The 15,819-nt window shown below is 46.2% G+C and overlaps 4 protein-coding genes across 5 annotated transcripts; 3 read left to right on the top strand and 1 right to left on the bottom strand.

Moving 5' to 3' along the window:
- The first annotated feature begins 2,046 nt into the window (after positions 1-2,046).
- LOC100821858 (transcription factor-like protein DPB) lies at positions 2,047-6,162 on the top strand. 2 transcript variants are annotated; one of them, XM_003558745.4, is made up of 9 exons: positions 2,047-2,540; positions 3,105-3,181; positions 3,404-3,447; positions 4,255-4,332; positions 4,413-4,559; positions 4,640-4,708; positions 5,223-5,321; positions 5,408-5,478; positions 5,619-6,162. In XM_003558745.4, exons 1-9 carry the CDS (start codon positions 2,212-2,214, stop codon positions 5,854-5,856), a joined length of 1,152 nt encoding a protein of 383 aa, XP_003558793.1. In that variant the 5' UTR covers positions 2,047-2,211; the 3' UTR covers positions 5,857-6,162. The 2 variants fall into 2 exon arrangements, with proteins under 2 accessions (XP_003558793.1, XP_010229197.1); XM_010230895.3 differs by having other exon boundaries at positions 3,102-3,181.
- Positions 6,163-6,823: 661 nt separating this feature from the next.
- On the top strand, positions 6,824-9,182 carry LOC100834380 (peroxidase 44). The gene is made up of 2 exons (XM_003562023.4): positions 6,824-7,592; positions 7,688-9,182. The coding sequence occupies exons 1-2, from the start codon at positions 7,221-7,223 to the stop codon at positions 8,657-8,659; spliced, it is 1,344 nt and encodes a 447-aa protein (XP_003562071.2). The 5' UTR covers positions 6,824-7,220; the 3' UTR covers positions 8,660-9,182.
- A 469-nt stretch (positions 9,183-9,651) lies between these two features.
- Positions 9,652-11,813, top strand: LOC104582431. The gene is made up of 4 exons (XM_014897918.2): positions 9,652-10,733; positions 10,839-11,104; positions 11,287-11,477; positions 11,582-11,813. The coding sequence occupies exons 1-4, from the start codon at positions 10,413-10,415 to the stop codon at positions 11,623-11,625; spliced, it is 822 nt and encodes a 273-aa protein (XP_014753404.2). The 5' UTR covers positions 9,652-10,412; the 3' UTR covers positions 11,626-11,813.
- LOC100845934 (4-coumarate--CoA ligase-like 1) lies at positions 11,713-15,819 on the bottom strand. Its single transcript, XM_003558739.4, has 6 exons — positions 14,609-15,819; positions 13,381-13,573; positions 12,890-13,032; positions 12,561-12,628; positions 12,335-12,437; positions 11,713-12,067 (listed from the first exon to the last, which is right to left on the bottom strand). Exons 1-6 carry the CDS (start codon positions 15,620-15,622, stop codon positions 11,951-11,953), a joined length of 1,638 nt encoding a protein of 545 aa, XP_003558787.1. The 5' UTR covers positions 15,623-15,819; the 3' UTR covers positions 11,713-11,950.

The raw sequence follows: 15,819 nt of genomic DNA, 5'->3' as shown, positions 1-15,819 counted from the left end.
ACTTCTAAAGGTGTACCGTATGTTAAGTATGCCACGTAAGTAAAAATCTGATGTGACATCCGATTTAATAAAGAAAGAGAGAGTCATGGTGTCTTAATCTAGATACAACTCTTAGCGTGAAATCCAAAAAATTTCATAATTGCTCTCTCCCAAAACATAATAAGTGAAAGCATATTTAGATACTCCCTCCGTCCAACAAAAAGTGTCTCAAGTTTGTCAAAATTTAAATGTATTTAGACATGACTTAGTCTGTAGATACACTCAAATTTTGTCAAAGCTGAGTCATCCTTTGTTGGACGGAGAAAGTACAAAACTAAGATACAAAGCATTGTGAGAGTTGTATCTAAGCAAGTATTTAATGCATACTCCCTCCGTCCCATATTAAATGACTTTTTTATTACATGTATCTAAACGTTTTTTATGCATATATACATCTATATTTGGACAAATTTAAGTCAATTAATATGAGACGGAGGGAGTATAATACAGTGTACTACAATGCATTGGGAGTGTCTGACCGGTTTCCTACAGGAGGAAGACCTGCATTTACTTGGCATTCTTTTTTTCTTCCAGCGACACTGCTTGTGTACATGCCCACGCCGACCCCGCGCCACACACATACGTACCGCGTGCAAAAGACAAAGTCCTCACCGCCAGGGACGTAGAATTTGTTTCTTTGTTAAATTTGATGATTGGAAGGTTCAGCCCGGGCCTTTTGTTAGATAATTTTTGTAATTTTAAGCAATAGCCTTGTGCTGAATGGAATCCTGCCTCCGTCGCTGCTCACCGCGATTATGTCTTCTAGCTTTCGATCGGCTTTACATTTATCTATCCCTGAGATTATAGCCTCTCCTTAAGAGACACACGTGACATCAAAACTAGTGTTTCATCACCGTGGACGTGGAAGAAAGGTACAACCTCTCCACTAACCAATGATGATTATCTTTCAACAACACATCTTTCGAAAGCATCGTGCCTCCACTTGTAATCGGAGTGCATTAGGATTGTTTAGTACTCTTTTTGATGAATATATTAGTACTCTTTCCGTTCCATAATTCTTGTCGAAATATTATATGTATAGACACTTTTTAAAAATAGATATATCCATTTTTTTGACAAATTTGAGACAAGAATTATGGAACGGAGGGAGTAGCATATATCCTCGTGTTGTAGCATGCTTCTTCCGTTTAAAAATGCATGTCGTTTTAGTTTTTTATTTTCTGTTGTTTTTTTTGGCCGTCTGCCCTTTCAAAGCAATTTAGTTGATGTGTTACAATTTTGCATTTCAACCACATCATGGGAAATTAGTTTATCAAGATTTTTGCCTCTTGTATTTTCTATTAACTCCTCCTACTTACCAGCCAGATAAAAACTTTAATTTTCTGCGGCAATTTAACTCTCCACGGTAACTAGTAAGGAAAAGGGAATCTGGGCCCTTTTCAAAAATCTGTACAAAGAATTCACTGAAAATCTACCTCTTTCAGTCAGATTTTTAGTGTCAAGTTTTTAATAGAACTTAGTCATTTATTTCGGTCAGAAAAAACATACTACACAGCTTCTTCAGGCTGTCCCACTGAAGAAGTATCTTTTTTTACTGCAACCCACTGAAGAAGTGTTTCTCCTACCAAAGGTCTCATAAATCTAAGAACTCCCTAACCTCCAGAGAACAATTTTAATATGTGTTTGATAACGTATGTTTTGACACTAGAAATGTTACGTGAGACTACTTTGAATACTCTTTCCGTTCATATCAAGTGACTCAAATTTGTTTAAAATATGAACGTATTTATATAAAAAATACGTCTAGATACATGTAATATTATGACACTTAATAAGGGACGGAGGGATTACATTACTTAGAAGAGAAAGAAAAAAATATTCTTGGTTGCGAAACTTTTTTTTTCTTCCTTGGCTGCGAAACTCAGTTCGTGCGGGGGATCAGAGAAGTCCGGTTTTTATCGTGAAACATGACCATCCTGCCCTCGAGTTCAGATCACCCCCGCAGCCGCCAAAATCCCGTAAAACCGAACGAAAACAAAAAGAAAACGTTGAGGGAAAATAAGGCTCGGCTTCGCGTCCTCTCCCCGCTCTCGCGACGATTTCCTTCTCTCCCTCCATTTTGTCCCCCTCTCCTCTCCTTGCCTCGTTAGGGTTTCGACGCTCCAGCTCTTCCCCAATTCCGCGTATCCGATTCGCGCGATCTCCACCCCCATGGTCTCCGGCATCGCCCACCGCACGGATGAGGACGGCGGCCGTGGCGCCTCGAGCTTCCCGCGCCCGCCGCAGCCGTCCGCCGCTCGGACGCCCCTGGGCACGCCGCCGCCCTCCAGCGGCGCGCACTCCGCCTCTACCAGCGGCGGGAGCGCCGGCTCCCCGTCCGGCCGCAGCGAGCAGCACGGCCCCGCCGCCACCGGCACGGGGCCGACCCCCGAAGCGGCGGCGGCGACGGCATCCACGCCCGCCAGCGAGGGCACCTTCCTTCGTCTCAACAACCTCGACATCAACGGCGACGACGCGCCTTCATCGCAGGCTCCCGTGAGGTTTGTGAAGTCGTTTCGCTTGGGCTTGCCTGTTTCTCCATCTGTTCCGCTGCATGTCCAAGTTGTTTTTTCCTCGAGAGAAGCCTTTGAGATCGGAGTCGATGCTTGTCACGTGTATGCTGATCCGTAGAGTTCTTCGTGTTTGTTCTGCGAATTACGTCCTGCAGATCTGCCTAGCCCAAAGCGTCAAATCTTAGATCCAACTCTTATTTTGTAGGCTGATGCAGGTCCACTAAAAATACAAGTCGTATGATTCCTGGCCTTCGGAGTTAGACTGTATAACGAAGCACCGTAAAGTTAATGTGCAAATTTGCTGCTCTGTCCTGTCTATTCGTCTACGATGATTACTGCTTTTAGGTGCTATACAGAGTTTCTGTAGATATATATTCTTATTTACTTTGAATAATCAAATATTGGATAATTCCTGTCTCCCACCTTATAGTTAATAGCAAGCTATAAGAATTAGGACTGTGCCATTGCTCAAATAGCTACTTCTAGTCATCCTTTCTGTAGTTGGTTTATATTAGTCTAGTGCATATGTAATAAGTGATTTTAAAACAGCAGCAAGAAGAAAAAGAGAAGAGCATCAGCAGTTGGTCCTGATAAAGGTGGTCGGGGATTGCGACAGTTCAGTATGAAAGGTCAGTCGCATTAATGGTTATTACCGAAGGTCATGTCCAAATATACAATTTATCCATACAGCGTGATTCAAATACAAACAATGAGCTAACATTCCATTTGTTTTCTGTTTCTGTTATATTGGCATTCATTTGTTATTTATTCTAGAGGTGCTGACTAGCGAGTAGAGCTTAATGCTACTAATATAGTAGGTATCATAATGTTTTCTGTTTGTTATTTTGCAGTTTGCGAGAAAGTTGAAAGTAAAGGGAGAACAACATACAATGAAGTTAGTGCTTTATTATTTCTGTTAGCTCAAGTTTCTGTTGTGTTGTCATTATTTATGTAGTCTGCATGGCTGTTGCTATATCTGAAGTGCAAAACCGCAAACTAAATCATCACCGCTGTATTGCAACCCTATTTGTTTTTGCATATTTGTTTCGCATTGCTCTATGATTGTAAATTATATCACTTATTAAAAAGGGACTAGGGTTATGTGTAATGCAAAGCATAACAGTGTTCTCTATACAGTAGAGGGCAGAACTAGCCAGTAAACATTGAGCCAGACCTTTTTGTATTCCACCTGGTTTAATCGATGAAGCCCTATATTACATTTGTAACTGGCTTTGAGGGCTTTTCATTCATCCTACTAATTTTAATCAAACTGGTGGCCATATTTTGTACCATAACTTGTGATCATGAAATGTGAATCGCACTTCCGCGTCATATTTAACACCACCATTTGATCACAGTATCACACTGCTAAGATCTTGCTGTGATGGAAGTCGTGAAACTGGTAATACGTGTGATACTGTTCATTGTAATCTTGATAATCCTTAGTTAATACACTCTCTTACTGCTATGCATTATATGAACATCCTGCCTTTCAATATATTCATATTGATGTTTGGACTTTGGAGTCCCTTAAAAGTTAAAACTGTTGAGACCTATACTATTTCGTTCTGTTCTTCCTGTGCCATCAATAGTATTGACATATCTATCTTTGTTTCTACATTAGTTGATTGAAATCATTAGGATATATCATTGTTGGGAAAATAAAATTCCCGAGTTCATACGTTTGGCCTATTTTTGTTAGGTGGCAGATGAACTTGTTGCGGAGTTTGCGGATCCCAATAATAACATGGAATCTCCAGATCCTGATAATCCCAATGCAGTTAAGAAATATGAATTCCCCTTTGCATTAATTGCTTGCTTGCTTAATTGGGTATGTGCTCACTGTATCTAAAAATGCAGCAACAATATGATGAGAAAAACATACGAAGAAGGGTTTATGATGCATTGAATGTTCTGATGGCTATGGACATTATATCCAAAGATAAGAAGGAAATACAGTGGAAGGGCTTGCCTCGGACTAGTATAAATGATATTGAAGAACTGCAGGTTTTGTCTTCTTTTCCTATAATTATTGGCGTACGATACACCTTTAGTAGTTCTATTCATCTGTTTGTGCCTTTTTACAGACAGAGCTCGTGGGGCTGAAAGGTAGGATTGAGAAGAAAAGTGCTTATTTGCAGGAGCTACAAGACCAAGTAAGAGTTATGACTTCACCTGTTTTTCTTTGGTCATGTCAAATGAAATGTATGAAATGATCTATGTGCTTGTTAGAGCTAATACCTTATCGGGTACAGTAGTCTTCAGATCATGTGGCTCTACTGACATAACAGAGCACTTTTGTACCATTGTCTCATGATGCATACCCAGTTCATTCTCTTTACTAGCTACTAACTCATGTTGTCCATGCTATTAAAGAGATGTCCCAATCTTTTAGCAACTGTTTGTATGCATGGCTGTTTTCTGACAGTTATGTAGTTCTCTCCAGGGTAGGAGGTGATCAGTTCCTCTCAGTTTTGTGAACCCTTGTCGTAATTAAACAAGGGTAGTACAAACTACAAAGGCCCACCTTAAGTTTTAATGTTGGAATAGAAAAAGTTTCCCATGGATTGTTCGTTTTGTTTGAGAGTTGATCATTCCTATTTTCAAAATTTCTTATCTCTTGGACAAATTTTTGACTGACATATTTATGGATGTTTTTGGCATATCAAGTATCTAGGTATGCAAAACTTAATACACCGAAATGAAGGGATGTATGGTTCAGGAAACATTCCTTCTGGCGGAGTGGCCTTGCCATTTATCCTGATCCAGGTGCATAATTTTCAAATTCTCTATCCTTCGTTCTCTTATTTTACAATTCTGCCTTATGGACATACATTTTTTTTCTTATCATGCAGACACGGCCTCATGCAACTGTTGAAGTTGAGATCTCAGAAGATATGCAACTGGTGCATTTTGACTTTAATACGTAAGACAACAATTCTTATTGTCTTCCAATTTACTAGCAAAAATTCTTATTGTCTTCTTTTCACTTTGTTGTGGATTCAACACAAGGTCTGTTCTGATTTATTTATTTTTTGCATGCATGCATGCATTTGTAAACCGCAGCACTCCATTTGAGTTGCATGATGACTCGTATGTGCTAAAAGCAATGAACTCCTGTGGGAAAGAACAGAATGATGGCACTCCTGACCCAAGATTAAATGGATGCGAGGACTCAAGCATGGCAAATATTTATTGGGATCAGTTACAACAATCTGCAATGGCGAATAATGGTACAGCTAGATTTCCAAGCTCACCCCCTGTTCCAGGAATACTGAAAGGGCGCGTGAAGCACGAGCACTAGTGTTAGGGCGTTTGTTTATCGCCATTGTTGTTTGTTTGGTTTACCGTTACCGTTTTCCCTTTTGATGTAAAGAGCCTGTAAGTTATTGGGCAAAGGGGGAAAAGTAGCTTGATCTGATTTAGCTCTGCACTAGATTAGTAGTCTGAGGGTTGACCTTGATCCGTAATACTCCCTGAGTTGCTCCTACTCCCTGAGTTGCTCCTAACCGGCTTTAAATCCATTCCTTCTCATTGTTGAGAAAAACGTATCGCTGTCATGTAATTGTGCAGAGCATATAGTAAAATAGTGGTTATTTATTTTTTGATATTTTGTCAGTAGCATGTTGCATTCCAGGCACAAGCATTTGTATTTTAGATTTTGCATTTCGTTCTGTGATCTGCTTTTCTATCTACTTGCTCTGTGTCGCACAACGCTACATGTTGCGTGTTATTGAAACTAGCCAAATGAGACAAAAAGATGTGCAGGGGCATTGATTAAATGGACAGTATTATTGTGAACGCATGTGAGGTCCCAATGCAACCTGACCTCTCAGGAATACGAGGATCGGCATGATACTCGCTTGCCACTAAAGCTAAAGATAACACAGTATATAATTCATTCAACTCCTGCCGCCATGTTCTCAAGGTCGATTAATTTGTTATGGTCTGTTGAATACTCTGGCGATAAAATAAGAAAGCCCGATTAAAAAGGGCAGTCTAAAACACACACCTATGGTGATTGTCTATCGGAATTGCTTTGTATCCATATTCCAATTCTACATTTTTGGTTGGACATGTTTCACTGAACAGAAAAAAGTCCCTTCATCACATCAAAATTAATTCCACTGCGAAAAATAAGTTGCATGGGAACAACTTAGAATTGGATGTTTTCCCATTGTAATGCTCTATTTCCTACTCCGTAGTAATTGAACAGCTTCTACAAATGGCTCATGGTCATCGTCTGTTTCGGTGCACAAACATTTTCACAAATGTATTATTCGATCTTGCCCCACGTGACGGGTGGTTATTGCACTGTTTAAAGCCTCTGGCGGCGATTCAAATTTCTGCTGTCAGTTCTTCGTTGGCGAGGGCTAGAATATCCGAGTCGTGGCCATCGGAACAGGAAACACGAGTGCATCCTTGTTGCCTTTTTTTGGCGCGTGTAATGGTTTCCATGTTATTTCTCTGAATGAAGAAATAAAACTAGTGGGAGAAGAGCTTTTTTCATGATGCAAGACCAACGGTAGGTTTATCCGGCAACACAATTAGAAGACGGAGAAAAATGCTGCATGCCGAGATGAGAGCTGGGGACATGGGAACGGAAGGGAAGGAAAGCCTCCTCCTATTATTACACCCCCGGAGGCGTCAGGAGAGCCACCCACACGCATGCGCGCCCTGGCCGCGCCGCGCGGGGACAGGGGCTCCCCGGTTGACCGCCCCGGTATTAAGCGCGGCCCCCGACCGGGCCCTGGGTCCCCGTACTGCATCGCGAGGAGGAGGGAGCTCGATCCCTTTGCACGCACGTATACGTACGAGATCTCTCACCAAATGGACGCCCGCCGCCTGCTCCTCGTCTTCGGTCTGCTCGCCGCCGCGGCGCCGCTGGCCTCCGCGGGGGATCTCAGCCTCGACTTCTACAAGTCCTCCTGCCCCGACGCCGAGAAGATCGTCACCGCCACCATCGAGAAGAAGATCAAGGAGGAGCCCGGCACCGCCGCCGGCCTCCTCCGCCTCCTCTTCCACGACTGCTTCGCCAATGTACGTACATCCCATATGTGTATTGTGTACATTATTCTTGATCTGAACAATCCATCCATCCATGGACATTTTGCATTGGAACAATGTGCATGCAGGGCTGTGACGCGTCCATCCTGATCGACCCGCTGTCGAACCAGAGCGCGGAGAAGGAAGCCGGGCCCAACATCTCCGTCCGGGGCTTCGAGATCATCGACGAGATCAAGAAGGAGCTCGAGTCCAAGTGCCCCAACACAGTCTCCTGCGCCGACATCGTGGCGCTCAGCGCCCGGGACGCCGTCAAGCTGGCCGGCGGGCCATCCTACGACCTCCCCACAGGCCGCCGCGACTCGCTCGTCTCCAACCGCGAGGAAGCCGACAACAACTTGCCCGGGCCCGACATCCCGGTCCCGAAGCTCATCATGGACTTCGTCGACAAGGGCTTCACGGCCGAGGAAATGGTCGCCCTCCTGGCCGGCGGCCACAGCATCGGCCAGGTCCGGTGCATCTTCATCGAGCCCGACGCCACGCCCATGGAGCCCGGCTACCACGCCGCCATCAGCAAGCTCTGCGATGGGCCCAACCGGGACACGGGGATGGTGAAGATGGACGAGACCACGCCCAACGTGGTGGACGGCGGCAGCTACTTCGATCTTGTCCTGGCGAAAAAGATGCCGCTCACCATCGACAGGCTCCTGGGGCTGGACTCCAAGACGATGCCGATCATCAAGGAGATGTCGTCCAAGCCCGACCAGTTCGTGCCGCTCTTTGCAAAGTCCATGGAGAAGCTCAGCGCGCTCAAGGTGATCACGGGGAAAGACGGCGAGATCAGGAAGACTTGTTCAGAGTTTAACAACCCCGTGGCAGCAGACAGCGGGGCGTCCGTGATCCGGATCAGCTCCGTGGACCCGGAGGACCTCGAGGGGCTGTCGGCTGGCGGGACCCACGTGTCGGATGGCGTCTCGCATGGGACACTGGAGCCCGAGAAAGGCGCGGGGAGCGGCGGCGCCGCCCCGGCCGGGAAGGGCGCCGGAGAGGGGAAGAAGCACCACAAGGGGAAAGGCCACCTCAAGCTCCGCGGCGGAGGCTAAGTACGTAGACGCCGTCTTGCACGTACGCACGGCGGGATTTTGATAAAAAAAAGAAAGCCGCGCCGCGCGCTCGATCTACTGCTGCTACGGTACTAGCTGTCGTCCCCGTACGTCTCCTTCCGCTCCGGCCGCCGCCCCGCCATGGGTCTCGATCGAGTTGCAGTTTTGCTTTTTTTTTTTCCTTCTTCTTTCTCTCGCGCGTTCTTGTTTTGTTCGTAGAAGGGACGAGCGACGTACGTACAGTGGTAGGACTACGTACTACGGCTGATTAATTTTGGGATTACTAGTAATAGGTTTGATTTTGCAGCTGATTATCGCCGTGTCGAATTTTTAACAGCGACCGGTCAAATTCGTCATCGTGTTTGGTTCTACTGTTCTTTGGCTGCTCAATTTAATTGGGCGCCGAATAAAAATGTATCATTTTCGTTTACGTTTCTGATCTATGTACACAGAATCATATAGTACATCATACAGTGTACTACTTCTTCTTGATAGATAAATATACATCATACGGTTTTTTTCTTGGGTGTGGCCTCGGTCGCCTGATTTTAAGCGATGCTTAAATTTCAGAACCGTTGGATTAAGATACGTTTGTGGGTGCCATCTCCGCTCCCTTTTCTTTCATGTGTTGCCATTGGATTAAGATCCGACAGCCAGCAGGTCGAATGATCTCTAACTAAAAACAGATAACTCCCCATAGCAAAACTATTTTTTCTTTGTTGAGAAAATCTTCATGTGACTTGCAGCCTGTGGGATTTTGGAGGGTTTGAATCCTTTAAGAATTGTTTCTACATGGGTTGTATGATTTGTATAATTGAATTCCATGGAGAATTTTTCAAATGATTCATATACACTACATTTCATAAGAACTTTTGCCATCCGCTCCAACCTCTTGTTAGAATTCTTTTTGTTTGTTCTATGTTCAATCAAACAAATTTTGGTGCGATCAAATTCCAGTAGGTTTTTTCTATGTTGCAATTTTGTCTTTTCTTTTTCTATTCGTATATGTCTTTCCTTTCCTGTGAATCAAAGAGGGGATCGGGTGCACGGCACGGGGGTGCCATTCACTCGTATCTAGATAGAGTGCACCGTCATTATTATTTTCACAAAAAATAATCCGAAGATAATAACCACGGTATAACATGAATCTACTACAGTACGTCTCACAGTTCGAGATTCGGATTTTGATTCACGCCTCTGACGACAAGAGGCGCGGTGCCTTTGGTAAAGCCTTGGTCGAATCGAGGCTCTCCTCTTAGGCAGACGATCGAGGAAGCCCCGCCGCAAGGTCTGACGATAGCTCGCGAGTAGGGCGGACAGATTGGGGAGGCGGCGGCGATGCAGAACCTAATCTGCATCGAGACACGGACTGTGCTGTTTAAATTTGCAGTATGAAATCAAGGAATTTGTTCCGCCGATCGACGCGCGCACTTCCCAGTTCGCACCCACGCTGCGGCATCTGTCCTCGGCCGACCGGGCGAGCCGAGCCCCCAATCCAACGGAACCCACCCATCCGCGATGGAACCTTGACGGCACACGCGGCAGACACCGGAGCCCCGTACCGCCCCGCACGCGCGGCTACCCCGCTCCACAACGCCCATCAGCTCGTGCACCCGCTGGACACCCACGCACCGACGCACGCACGTGCGTAAATACATACGCCTGCACGTGCGCAAATACACACGCACGCACGCTAACGGCACGGCTAGATTAGATTACGGACTAGTACACGTTCACCGCCGCCGCTGCCGCCATGCCTCCGCCGCCGTCGGAGCACGCCGTCCTCACGGACGCCGCCGACGAAGCAGGCGAGCCGTACCAGCAGTCCATCACGCGGTCGCCTGGCCCGTGGCACACGCACGTCACGCGCCACCATCCGGCGCTCCAGATCGGCGACTCCTTGCTCCGCCTGGTCATGTTCATGCGGGGCGTGCTCACCCACGCCACCTTCTGCCGCCAGGACGACGACGACGACGACGGCCCCAGCTGGCTCGACGACCACCTCCGCCGCAACAAGGTCCGGAGAAAGCCCCGGTGCCTCGCCGTCCGGGCCCTCCAGCTCGGCCCACACAAGGTATATAAATGACCACATGCATAGTATCATCTTCTTCTTCTTCTTCTTCCGGTTCTTGCCTGGTAAGTGTTGATTGATTGCTGTGTGTGTACTTAATGGGCATAGATCGCTCGCACAGATGAGGTGGACATCGTGGCAAAGTTCCTGTACAACAAGCCCCGGAGGATCGTCTGCGAGCTCTGCCGCCACGGCGGCTTCGCCAGGATCGACATCCTCTGCTCCAACATACGCCTCATGCAGGCCTGCTTCGACCACGCCCGCTTCGACACCTTGAAGATCCACGTCAAGTCTTCGTCCCACCGATACCGCGCCGAGCGTGCTCCCCCGGGGAGGCACCGCCGATGGGAGCGCTGCACAGATTTTACACCAAAGTAAGTAAATTGGTAACCACATAGTACTAATTAAACGAGTAGCTAATTACCACAAAAAATTATCAGCTTCGTTCGTTACACCGTCAGAATTTGAGCCAGATACCAAAATTCTTCAGAAAGCCACCTTCTTTCCAAACATGCCCTAATTAACGCTTCACCGGAATCGTTGATTCGATCTCCAGGACATTCTGTCTCCAGTTCGAGAAGGGGACCCTCGAGAGGTGCTACGGGAAGATGCTCTACACCGATCCTCCACTGATTCTGCTAACTCTGTCTCCTCCTCCCGGCCAAGAAGAAGAAGAAGCCCAAGCAACTGACACCCAAATCTTCACTGCTCATCCGGTTCTTCCCCCATTTGCCTCAACAAACACAGGTAAGCAATTCCGGTCATTCCCCAAGCGATCCGGGGCAAAATTTTGGCTCTACGTTTCAGTTAAAAATCTGAAATGACAGTACGGTTTTTCGCGCGATTTGCAGGAGCTACTTTCGTGATGCATGAGTATGGGGACGAGGATGCCTAGTCGTATGACTACAACTAGTAGAAATGCATTCGATCGATGAGTAGATAGATTGCCATAGTACATAGAGTCATTACCCATTCGTTCATATTATTCGTATCTGAATTCGTTGTATAGTAGTGAGTAGATAGCAAGTATACACTTGTACATTTAAACAATGTTGATGCTTGAAATTTGTGGTTGCATAGTAAGTACACAGAAGTGAAAGCCGCAAATGAGTTTCTGTTAAGGAATTTGTAAGCTTAAACATTGCACAACTGTGAAGTTTTCGCTTTAGAAGAATCTAGAAGGAGGGCATTGTTCTGAAATCGGAGTAGAAGTGGATTCACTACAACTTGGACGATCTGACTTTGGCGATGAGTTCTCTTCTCAAAATCTTGCCTGAAGCTGACTTTGGCACGCTGCTCACGAAAGTGACCCTCTTCAATCTTTTGTAGTACGTCACCTGAAATGCAAGTTCAAAGATAAAAGTGCATGAGCAGGGCACATAGTATTCCATTGTGAAGAAAGTAACATAATATTGTTCATTCAATGGGTTATAATTGTTTCATGCTAGTGATGGTGTCAAAGATGGTTGGGTCTGTACGTACGGGTTGATATTCCCTCTTTGATTGACATCGGTGTATGGATATGCTTTATATGGGATTTGTTTCATGTTAGTAAAATAGTTACAGTACCGTCACAATTTATGAAGGTCCAAAGCTGGCCTCACCTGCGTTTCAATAAATTTCTGGACATCAACTTCAGTTAACGAACTGTCAGGTGACCGTACAACGTATGCAATAGGAACTTCCCCAGCTTCGGCATCAGGAAACCTTGGAAACAAACAGAGGTCAGCGATAAGAGATAAGAAACGGCAGAAGAAGAATAAGTCCAAAACGAGAAGGTTGTGACAATTCACTCATAGGAACACTTAAATTTTAGGAGGTGTGACTTACGGGATAACGACGGCGTCTAGAATCTCTGGATGAGATAGAAGTAATCCTTCAAGCTCAGCAGGTGCAATCTACAGTAAACAAAAAAAAAGAGAGGTTTCTGTAAAGAGGACAAAGTATGATGTATGTTCAAGCAAGAAAAAAGCTCTTCTATTATCATTTGACCAAAAGACCGATTTACTAGTTTCATGATGTAAAATGTTTCTTTTACTGTAGAAGAAAACATTAGTTGAAAGGACCTGATGAGGTATACAAGGTACCAAGTGCTGTTCACTCACAAAATTATAGCAAGTATATAAGTACATACAACAAAGAGATATCAAATTATTTACCTGGAAACCTTTGTACTTAATCAGCTCTTTAAGTCTATCGACAACAAAAAGCTGGCCTTCGTCATCGAAGAGTCCAAGATCACCAGTATGTAACCACCCTTGCCTGATTGTAAACTCAGTAGCTTGCACATTGTTGAAATATCCTACAAATAATCGAATCAAATAAGGAGGAGTTCTGGCCTATGGTCCCTTTAGGACAGAATACATTAGAAAGTTTCTGAACTTCTTGATGGTGAAAACATAGTTAGCAATATAAATAGAACTGCTTGGTAGTCCCTATGTTTCCTGTTAAAAGAAAATCATTTGGCATTGGTAGACTGTGCATTGTCAATAATCACATGAAAGAAACAATATTATCAATCGGTACCCATGGTATTATCATTACATTGACCTTGGTATTATGTAATAGTTGATCAAGCCAATGACGCACGATTTCTTGGAATAAACTCATGTTTGATCTGAAAAGACAGCGCCCATGAGTAAAACCTTACCTTGCATTATGTGTGGTCCTCGGACACAAATTTCTCCTAGTTGATTCGGTGGCAGATGCTTTAGTGTCTCTACATCAACAATTTTTGCTTCAACTCCAGTGACAAGTGTTCCAGTTGATCCAAATTGACGAACCTGTCCTTTTTCTGGGTATTCAAGCGATATGATTCCACAAGTCTCAGTCATACCATAACCCTGCCAGATGAGCACAACATGCCATACAATTTGAGATATGAACTATTTAAGCTTGTTCAGGTAGCACCATGAGAATAAAGCCATAATTCTATATGCTCCCATAAGGAGTTATTTGGTATAGTTTTTGACATTGGCTACAGAGCTTGCTTAGTTAGCATGTACTTTTATACAGCTATGGGAACAAAATGGTTAAACTTTCATTGCAACTGAAGATAAACGTGTTGCCTGTAAACAAAACATAAAATAATATATGACCCCAAGGTACCAAGGCTACTAGCATAAGCAAGACAACGCATAGGTGGCTTCAGAATTTTGTAAAAACAGAGTTGCCTAAGGTATAAATGATGTGCTTCCCATGCTATTTAGAAATTATAGGTTGGAATAGCACATAATTATTGCAAATGGACATACACTAACATAAAAGTTTAGCAAAAACGTAACATCCATACTGACATGGATACCCTGACTCCAATACTTCTTTGCCTTGGTCAAACTGTATTTGCACGACAAAATATTCCGATCTCTCACATTCAAATGTCACTTTCCAGTTTTCACCGGCAAAATCAAGTCCAGCAGCTGTTTTATATTTTATATACTTCTAAGTTCTAATAATTACTATAATGTAGAGAGTCATATCAACAAAGATTCCGACTTTATCACCTGATTCAACTATTAAGCGAAAAGGCAAGAGATCTAGTACCCACAAAAGCACAACCAAAAGGGACCGAAAAGTCTGTGGTCCTTCCAAACCCATACAGATAAGGACATTCTGACGCCAATACTTCTTGTGCGTTGGTGAAATTGTATTAGCAGGGCAAAATATTCAATATGCAATCCCAATGTCACTTTCCAAAGTTCTAATCATTATAATGTGGGGAATCATATCAACAAGATTCTGACTGATTCAAAACTTAAGTCAAAAGACAAGAGAACTAAGATCTCGTACCAGCAACAGGAGCACAACACAGTAAATGGCTAGTACTATCATTCAGCATATTATGAAGATAAAAAACTGCCGCCTAAGTGCCCAGTTACCTGACAAATCAACGCGTCCGGGAAGTTCTTGGCCACCGCCTCCATCACATCCTTGCCGAGCGGTGCGGCGCCGGAGCCGATGAACTTGAGAGAGCTGAGGTCGTACTTCCCGGCCTTCCCGTGCTTGGCGAGCGCGATCATGACGGGCGGCACGCAGAAGAGGTGCGTGACGCGGTGCTGCTGCACGGCGCTCATCACGGTGTCCAGGGCGAAACCGGACATGACGACGACGGTGTTGCCGCGCTGCAGCTGGCCGTAGGTGATGACGGAGAGGCCGAAGATGTGGAACATGGGCAGGAAGCAGAGAAAGACGTTGGGCCCTTCCCCGCGGTCGTCCTGGTCCGAGGTCACCATGGTCGCCGCCGCGATGAAGTTTCGGTGCGTGAGGACGACGCCCTTGCTTTCCCCCGTCGTGCCCGAGGAGTAGAGCAGCCCGGCCGTGTCGCTCTGCTTGGTCGGTGGGCGGCGGTAGTCCGCCTCGTCGACGCCGGAAACGAGGTCGGAGTAGAGCGTGGCGCTGGAGCCGGATTTGGCGGCGGTGTCGTCGAGGAGGATGACGGGGAGGCGGAGGTCGGCGACCTTGGGGAGGAGTTCGGCGACGGTGATGACGAGCCTGGCGCGGGCGTCGGAGGCCTGCTTGGCGATCTCCCGCGGGGTGTAGAGCGGGTTGGCGGTGCTGGCGACGGCGCCGAGGGCGGTGACGGCGAAGAAGCAGACCGGGTAGAGGACGCAGTTGGGCGCGACGAGGAGGACGGAGTCGCCGGGGCGGACGCCCGCGCGGGAGGAGAGCGCGACGGCAGAGGCGAGGATCGCGGAGCGGAGGCCGGAGAAGGTGAGGGCGTGCCCCGTGGCGGCGTCCACCAGCGCGAGCGCGGACGGGCACGCGGCGGCGCGGCGGAGGAGGAGGTCGACCGCGGACAGGCCCGGGTTGGACTCGATGCGCGCCGCCGGGCGTAGAGACCGGTACACGCCGTCCGCGCCGTACCCCGCCGAGGGCACCGCCGCCGTCGCCATCGCCTCTCTGGCTCTCTCTCCGTGCTTGTCTTTGTCTCCGCCGGCGGCGGCTTTGGGTTTTGGCTGGTGCGGTGCAAAATCCAAATCGCTGCTACTAGCTGGGATTATTTGGAAGTTGGGAGTTTGTGGGGGAGCTCCGCTTGATCTGGCGCTATCGTGTCTGATGGACAGTTCCGCCCACTCTGTATTCGCTTCTG

Source organism: Brachypodium distachyon, chromosome 1 (assembly GCF_000005505.3).
Source record: "Brachypodium distachyon strain Bd21 chromosome 1, Brachypodium_distachyon_v3.0, whole genome shotgun sequence".
Taxonomy (NCBI): domain Eukaryota; kingdom Viridiplantae; phylum Streptophyta; class Magnoliopsida; order Poales; family Poaceae; genus Brachypodium; species Brachypodium distachyon.
The sequence above is the reverse complement of the archived record's forward strand: the minus strand, read 5'-3'. Positions and strand labels throughout refer to the sequence as shown.

Coding starts and splice junctions, on each gene's coding strand:
- LOC100821858 (XM_010230895.3), top strand. CDS start 2,212: ATGGTCTCCGGCATCGCCCACCGCACGGATGAGGACGGCGGCCGTGGC. Junction 3,182..3,403: donor GCGACAGTTCAGTATGAAAG/GTCAGTCGCATT, acceptor GTTATTTTGCAG/TTTGCGAGAAAGTTGAAAGT. Junction 4,560..4,639: donor ATGATATTGAAGAACTGCAG/GTTTTGTCTTCT, acceptor GCCTTTTTACAG/ACAGAGCTCGTGGGGCTGAA.
- LOC100834380 (XM_003562023.4), top strand. CDS start 7,221: ATGCGCGCCCTGGCCGCGCCGCGCGGGGACAGGGGCTCCCCGGTTGAC. Junction 7,593..7,687: donor TCCACGACTGCTTCGCCAAT/GTACGTACATCC, acceptor ATGTGCATGCAG/GGCTGTGACGCGTCCATCCT.
- LOC104582431 (XM_014897918.2), top strand. CDS start 10,413: ATGCCTCCGCCGCCGTCGGAGCACGCCGTCCTCACGGACGCCGCCGAC. Junction 10,734..10,838: donor TCCAGCTCGGCCCACACAAG/GTATATAAATGA, acceptor TAATGGGCATAG/ATCGCTCGCACAGATGAGGT. Junction 11,105..11,286: donor TGCACAGATTTTACACCAAA/GTAAGTAAATTG, acceptor TTCGATCTCCAG/GACATTCTGTCTCCAGTTCG.
- LOC100845934 (XM_003558739.4), bottom strand. CDS start 15,622: ATGGCGACGGCGGCGGTGCCCTCGGCGGGGTACGGCGCGGACGGCGTG. Junction 13,033..13,380: donor AGGACCACACATAATGCAAG/GTAAGGTTTTAC, acceptor GATTATTTGTAG/GATATTTCAACAATGTGCAA. Junction 12,068..12,334: donor AGAAATTTATTGAAACGCAG/GTGAGGCCAGCT, acceptor CTTGCATTTCAG/GTGACGTACTACAAAAGATT.